This window comes from Acanthopagrus latus, chromosome 2 (assembly GCF_904848185.1).
Source record: "Acanthopagrus latus isolate v.2019 chromosome 2, fAcaLat1.1, whole genome shotgun sequence".
In the NCBI taxonomy this organism is placed as follows: domain Eukaryota; kingdom Metazoa; phylum Chordata; class Actinopteri; order Spariformes; family Sparidae; genus Acanthopagrus; species Acanthopagrus latus.
Genome location: NC_051040.1, coordinates 2,271,871 through 2,280,000, shown reverse-complemented (window position 1 = coordinate 2,280,000; position 8,130 = coordinate 2,271,871). Strand labels below are relative to the sequence as shown.

General features: G+C 41.9%; 1 protein-coding gene across 1 annotated transcript; it reads left to right on the top strand.

The window, feature by feature from the left end:
• The first annotated feature begins 2,606 nt into the window (after positions 1 to 2,606).
• On the top strand, positions 2,607 to 7,334 carry LOC119013332 (ras-related protein ORAB-1-like). The gene is made up of 6 exons (XM_037087757.1): positions 2,607 to 2,812; positions 4,561 to 4,633; positions 4,744 to 4,839; positions 4,998 to 5,093; positions 5,201 to 5,332; positions 5,871 to 7,334. Exons 1-6 carry the CDS (start codon positions 2,799 to 2,801, stop codon positions 6,102 to 6,104), a joined length of 645 nt encoding a protein of 214 aa, XP_036943652.1. The 5' UTR covers positions 2,607 to 2,798; the 3' UTR covers positions 6,105 to 7,334.
• Positions 7,335 to 8,130: the final 796 nt, after the last annotated feature.

The window sequence follows — 8,130 nt, the reverse complement described above, 5'->3', positions numbered from 1 at the left end:
TGACGAACTCGTCTCTTTACATCATGGTGATTTCACCATGTTTGTGTTCCCTAAACTTCAGTAATATGAATCTTCTCCAGTGCTGAATCGACTCTTTGATAATCCTCCTTAACAGTTACAAACTGAAATGTAGTGAAACTTGAAGGAGCTTATAACCATGACATCTCCACCTGTCAGCTACGTCACCAGTCAGACTGTAGTTAATGTCTGTGTGTTTATATTTTCCAAACACAGTGACAGTTTGAGTTCTTCTTTCACAAACTGATTCCATCGTCATTTTTCAGTATAAAAAACAGCAATCACAGCGAGAAAAGCTCATTTTCATTTCTTTCTCATTTTCCCAGCCTTCGTCTTGCTTTCTAACCCTCTCTTTGTTGATTTCTTTCTCTTCTCGTTCTTTATGTCTTCTCTTTCTCTCTGTCCCTTCCCCCAGTTTTCCCACCTCCATGCTCCATCGGGGAGCACCACAAAGCCAGCTCCTGCCCTAGCAACCGCTGTGCCGCCGCCTCTGCCCGGGCAACAGGCCGTCGTCAGGACTGCTGACCCCTGACCCCATCACAGCTGCTCAGCCATCCCATATCCCACAATCCCCTGCTCTCTGCTCGCTCCCGTGACCAGGGGGGTCACACCCGGGAATCAAACCGGCATCACTTTCACTTCTTTCTGTTTCTAAAAGAAGAGGAGAGGAGAAGGAAGGAGAAGAGGAGACGAGAAGACAGGAAACCAGGATGGATGAAGAGGCTTGGACTGGATAGAAATAAGGAGGAGAGAAAGAGGGAGAGAGTAAGGAGAGGAGAGAGAGAGAGAAGAGAAAAGCAATGAGCACAGGTGCAGAGAGACAACAGGAAAAGAAAGAAGACAGTTAAAGAGAAAAAAATGAAAATGAAAAAGGGAAATGAAAGAAGGAACAGAGTAAAGGAAAGGTGAAAAGTGAAAAAGAATAAGGCAAATGAAGGGAAAGAAGGAGAGGAGAGGAGGAGAAAGCAAAGGGAAGTCAAGAACTAACAAGTATGACATGAATAAGAAAAACAAAATTAAGGAACAAAGTTATTCAAAACAGAAAGAAAGAGGAAGAGCAGAGGACAGGAGAGGAAACAAGAACAGGGGAGCAGAGTTTAACGGGCGGAAAGGAAAGAAGCCACGTGTGATAGTTAGTTACAGCCTCTGAAGCAACATTTCAACATCAATATCAATAAATCTTCAATCACAGATAGATTACAGCTTAATGGCTCAGTTATCTGTGACTAAGCAGACTAACTGAGACTGTTGAGGATGAACAGCTCCATTATTTCCTTTAAGTGCAGTGATCATACAGCGCTAACAACACGCTTCAACACACAACCCACCACTCATTAAAGGAATAATCAGCCACATTGTTGGACTGTGGGTCCACACAGGCAGAGCATGGCACTAGAGTGCTATTGTGGTTGTGACAGAGAGATTGTGTATGTATGTGTGTGTGTGTGCGTGTGTTTGTAGGCTCAAGTGTGTGGAAGCCTATGCTTTGTGTGATTGTGTTTGTCAGGCATCTTCCTGTGAGTGAGTGTCCTCAAGAGAAGAGGAAATAAAGAAAACTTTTAAAAACAAACTGTCTAATAGAAGTGGTTTGTTCTGGGTTGAAGTGGGTACATGACATCAAGTGACTGCAGACTGCAACCAACTGAACACCCCTCGTTACGGATCAAATTATGACCACTCAGTTTTTTCTGACCTGTGACTTCCTTGTTTTGGTTATTGTAGTTTTGGTATGCAGATATTTTCAGTGATATAGACTCAGTAACCTTAACGTGCACAAGGTACATTTAAAGGTACACTGTGCAGGATTTGTAACAATTTGTGTGGAAGTCTGTATCTGCAGAAAACCTACGATCTCTACCTGTCATTTCCTTTTATTGTTATTATTATTATTTTATTGTGATATGTTCGGGAACTTTCTGGGCATCAGGGATTCGAGAGAAACAGAGTTAATTATTGATTCTCCAGAATAATTTACTGCTCCTTTAAATTACAAACAGCAACAGCCAAACCCAGCGTAGTATGGAGAGTGAATATTGAAAACTGAAAAGGTCTAATAATAAACTCTGTATGGTGACAACATATCATTCTTGTGTTTGTTTAGATATAAGTATAGATAAAAATGTGCTGCAAACCGTCTTTCACACCAGGACCTCTCTGACTGCAGCCGGCCTGCTGCTGTTGTCTCATTTGTAGTTTTTTGGGTGCTTCAAGAACTACTTCCTGTTTGTTTTCAAGTTTCAGAGCTGAGGTCGGTGCAGTGCTGTGTGACGCACAGGAGACGCCGCTGTTGGTTTCAGGTGATGTCACTCAGGAGCAGAGACGCAGAGCGGTGCACCTCAGCACAGTAACGACAGCGATGACAGATCAGCACAATCACATCACGAAAACATGAGGAGAAAAGAAATGAGGTGTCAGTGAAGTTTAGTTTAGACTCAGAGAGCACTGCAGTGTGTGACTGTGTGTGTGTGTGTGTGTTGGTTCCAGGTGCTGTCCTCGCTGTAACCTGAGCTGGTCTTTATTAATAAATAATGCATCCAAACCAGTCAGCTCATCAGTCAGCTCACGAGGTAGGTAGCTCTGGCTTATTCTGCCATTTGCCCTCCAAAAGGACAGACACACACACACAGACACACACAGACACACGCAGACACACACAGAAAGGGATAACAGAGCAGTAAACAACATCACTGTCGAAGAGAATCTGTCTGTTTCCAGCTTCAGGATTGATTTTCAGGGAGTGTGTTTGTTTTGTCGTGTCACCTGGAGCGACCTCAGCCGTCATGAATCCTGAATAGTAAGTGCCGGTTCTTTGTGTGTGTGCTGTGTAAAACTGCGTTATGAAAGAGTGAACATGTAGTTCCTACGAGGCATTTTCTGTAAACCACTAGAAGACACTGACGTCTGCTCTTTAACACTGACTGCTGACGTGAAAAGTAAAGCGACAGTTTAAGACCTCTGAACATCCCGGAGCTTTGTTTTTGACCTGGACGCACAGTGTTCAGGGAGACACTGAATATTTGCAGTCTTGTGTTTGTTGATGTGTTAACGCTTGGTTAAATACTCAACCACCAACTATGATAAGAGCAGTGTTGTGTGTGGGTACCATTGTGTGCTTTAATTCTGTGTGTATCTAAATAAAATGCGAAGCACAAAACTGAGAATCTTATTGGTTTAAACGACTCAGACTTAGTTGTCACAGAGTTATGAGGAAGGTTTTTAGGGTTTTTAACAGAAGTTTGCATAGAAAATACTAATTAGCTTGCAGTTGGATCACGAGGCCCCTGTGGCTGCTGGGTATTGTAGTCCTTAGAGCCAAAAAGGACAAAGAAAGAGTGACTTCTCTCACACAAGCTGCACATGAGGATATCTTCCACAACCTGTCACAGTCTCTACTCACAACTAAGCTGTATGAAAGTTAGAACTAATTGTTTACGATATAAAACATATAAGAGACATCTTTAATACCAGTATGTTTGTGGATAATATGCAACACGGCTCTGGAGGCTTGTTTACATCACGCTAAGTTCAAGACTAATGATTGAACAGTCATGACTTGATTTTACAACACAGATAATACACTTAGAAGCAAAAACCTGCTTTAGTAACCAGTGACTCCACTGCCAACATGATGACGTGATGGGTAACTAAGACTCTGACCCACGATCCTCTGTGCAGCGGAAGAAACGCCACACAATAATGTCACACGAATATAGACAAAGCTGAGAGATCACAAACATCTGACAGCTGATAGATGACAGATGAAAGTTAATTTAAGTCTTTGTACTGTGTTCTGCGACGGATGTAGGAGCAGACTATAAACAGTTCAAGACCAAGAAATAACCCAATTCTGTGCACACAACATGCAGTAATATGTACTTTACAATACAGAAAGCACCACAAGACTGACTCTGGATGAGCTCACAGATATCTAACAGCCTTCCATTCTGAGCAGCAGCAGCAGTGTGCATGTGTGTGTGTGCGTGTGTGTGCACCACGTTTGTGTGTTCAAGCTCCATAACATCAAAACTCAAAGTCTACACAGTGAAGACATTTTGGATGATCTATGGGGTTGTTTTTATTTTTTATTTTTTGCCTTCATCAGGAACTTAAACTAGACGAGGCAAGTTATTTATACACCATTCAGACACGAGGCAGTGTTGTAGAGTGTTGCACAGAAATACATTAAAATAAGACATTAAGTAAACCCATTCCTTAAACTTAAACATATATCAAAGACAACACTTTTATTTTCGCTGTAGACTAAATAGAAAAATGAGAGAGGCAGCTAAGCAGCCATAGAGTCGTTCTCTGCCGACACACAGTGAAATTATTCTGGCTGTGTTTCACAGTTACAGGAGTGTGCAGCGTCTCACCATCTGGGTCTGTTTGATGAAGCTATCTGCAATTATGACTATATTTGGATGTACACCGGAGGTTTGCAATTACAGTTTTGCAGTCAGGTTTTCTCAGGGTGTGATAGCCTCTTGGAAGAAGTTTCAGATGTCTTGACGTGTGTGCACATTTGTGTGTGTTGTCTTCCAGTGATTACTTGTTCAAACTTCTTCTGATCGGGGACTCTGGGGTTGGAAAGTCATGTTTGCTGCTGCGCTTTGCGGTAGGCCTGTAAAAAACACACACAGACACACACACACACAGACACACACCTGAAATCCCTTTATTCACAGAGTTACTGCATGTTTTTGATGATATGTCACCCTCTGCCAGGATGACACGTACACTGAGAGCTACATCTCCACCATCGGAGTTGACTTCAAGATCAGAACCATCGACATGGACGGGAAGACAGTGAAACTTCAGATTGTAAGAGTTTACTTATTAGATGTTAGATTTCCGATCAGGAAGATTACACTACACTTGTGTTGTTTGTTAAAGTGAACAAAGTCAGGAAATTCTTGGTCAGCTAAGCTCAGGAATCAGGACTGACCGGCCCACCATCTTCCTCTGTGTGTGTCCTTCAGTGGGACACAGCAGGTCAGGAGAGGTTTCGAACCATCACCTCCAGCTACTACAGAGGAGCCCATGGGATCATCATCGTCTACGACGTCACCGAGCAGGTCAGCGTTTGCTTTTGTCATGTCAACAACTGCATAACAGGACAGAGTTTGAACATTAACTTCTCTCCGCTGCCTTCAACTCTTTGTTCTGTTTCCTTCCTCCCCAGGAGTCCTTTAACAACGTGAAGCAGTGGCTGGACGAGATAGATCGTTACGCCTGTGAAAACGTCTCCCGGCTGCTGGTGGGAAACAAGTCTGACCTCGTTAGCAAGAAAGTGGTGGACGCCGCCACAGCTCAGGTAACAGGCTGCACACTGTGATCAGCTCAAATAGTATTAGACAACTCCAGCCATCTCTCTCGCAGCTGTCAGGATGCGATGCTCTAGAATGTGTCAAATTGGTGGAGTTACCCTTTAAAGTGAGTTTACAACTGCAAGTGTGAAGCTTTTTTGTGGCTCCAGTGATGTCACTCAGTGGCAAATTGCATTGTGGGTAATGTAGGTGCCAGGTTTTTAAAAGGCAGTTACTTTGTGGTGTTTTTCCGTGTCATACATAATGTAAACTCATGAATTATGATCCTCTGGTGTAGCTTTAAAAACACCCAACAGAATATAAAGCAGTTACACCATCTACAAAATTAAATTGCTTAAAATGTGAATTCATCAATAATTTAATTTAATCTAGTTTAATTAAAGACTTTGAGGGGATTCTTTTTAACGGTAATGACCTAAACTCTTTTAATAGGGGAGCATGTTTTCATTCATTAAGTTCAGCATTCAAAAGTCTGTTTGAACTCATCAGGAGTATTTGTCACGATCCTCTTCTCTGTCCCTGCAGGAGCTGGCCTTCTCTCTTAAAGTCTCCTTCCTGGAGACGAGCGCTAGGAGCTCTGACAACGTGGAGAGGGCTTTCCTCACCATGGCCTCTGAGATCCACAAACGGCTGGCCAGTGAGGAGGTGGGGATGCAGGGTGAGATGAAGGAGGCCAGTGCCCAGAGCGCCAAGATCAGCAGCGCCCCTCTGTGGTTAGGAGGGGAAAAACAGACGCAGGAGGCCAGTAACTGCTGCTGAGCAGAGGAGCTAACACGGTGATGACATGACTACAGTACAGTATGTTCACTGAGGTGTGACATTTCAAACACACCCACCTGTCTAGTTTCAGGACGATGTGATTGTGTGTTTTGGATGAACATGTTTTGTCAGAATTCTGACATCTTTGCTATTGAACTTAAAACATAAAATGTGACTTTTGAGGAGGAAAAATAATGTTTTTAGCTTGACAACAATATATTTTTGAGCGTGGTATTTTTGAATCAAATATATAATGGCACTGATGATGACAGGAATATTTTAAACTGAGCCAAACGAACAGCTAAGACAGTGTTGCTGACAAGGTTTGGGAGAGTTTTATAAATATATATATAGACGACCATTTACTGTCACTTGGTAGCGCTCTAATTAATTGTTAACTGGTTATAAGGCCATTGTAAGTCCCTGAGTCTCATGAAATTTGCAAACCTGTCACATGGTAATAAAAATATTTGAGCTGTAGTGAATATTCACACAGTTTGAGCTGCTGTAGTGATTTAGACTCAGATAGCATCAGTTCCCTCAGAGGTGATTCACTGTATTCATCAGTTTGTGTTGTGTTTGACATGTTGTTTGTTTATGTCAATAAAGATATCTTAGGAGTCTCGAAGAAAATATCGGTATAAAACCTCGAGGGTAAAATATAACAAAAGCTGCACAGAAATGTTAAAATGTGTATACATGAGCCGTCTGTCTCCTCTCTGGTTTAGTCTAAGCTACAAGTAAGATCACCTTCATGAAACCAACACTGACTGGAACATGTAAAGAAAATGTTTTCATCGCTCATTCTTTCACATATACCTCTGAGTATTCAGGGGAATGGCCACCATATTGTTAGAGGTGCACTTAAGGAGGTCATCAGTGTTGGGATGGCATTGTCATCACGATTATCGCTCTAACATACATTCTTTTTGTCGGTGTTGGTGCAAACGGTGATACACTGTAGAAAAGAGACCCGTAAGAACCAATCATCTAATGAACAGTGAAGACAGGAGCTGTAAACATGAGAGAAGACGACAATCCGTCAGTCCAGAGCTCTTGGCTGTTGAACAGAAATGTAATCAGATGACTTGTTCACACAAGAAGAGAAAAACATCAACTCCGTATCTTCTTTGCACACTCAAAAAGGAGCAAGGCGGATAAGATTGCTGACATTGTGGGCGGATTTTGAAGCCTCTAAAAGTAAAAAAGAAAAGTTTGAACAAAAATCAAGTCATACAATCCAAAGTGTTGGATAGATGTTTTTCCTCTGTGTGGTACCCCGTGTTTAACTGGCTCTGTGTGGTGCTCGAAGGCGCTCATTAGTTTTTGATGGCAGACTCTATTTCTAAACTAATGTGAGCTACTGCTGCTCTCTCTTAGACTGTAGACGGTTTAACAATTCGTCTACAGGCTCGTGTAGGACAACAAGAGACAGACTCGGCCATCTGGCAAAATAAATGCCAAATAAAAGAATGATTAATACGTGTCGATTGCTACAAATTGTTACAAAGAGCCCCTTAAAGGACTATAAATGAACCAGTCGGAGGCTCCATGTGTACCGCAGTGATGCTGATAAGCTTTACAGCATTCTGGAACGATTCAGATGTAATTCCACTATTCAGAGATGAAACAGACGTTACAGTAAACAAGGTAGGAGGAGATGACACAGAGGATTTGCTCAACTATATTTCTTCCCAGCACTGATTCCAATTTCAATATTTTTTCCTTCCAGAGGCAGGACTTTCATTTTAAATCTTTAAAATATTCAAACTGGATCAGAAATTATTCAAAGAATTTGTTGTCAAAGACCAAAAACAGGATGTTACATCATCTGAAATCTGTTCAAAGCCAATAAGCCGGTCTGCAGTTCTGTAGAATTAGGATATAAAAAGACATCCAGTTTTAAATAGCAGCCAGCAGCTGTTCAGGACGTCCAGATTATTAAACCGTTAAAGGTAAAAGATTCTCAGGGGATTAAAATCACCATCACATCTCTGCAGTTATGACAAATCACTGGATGTTCTCA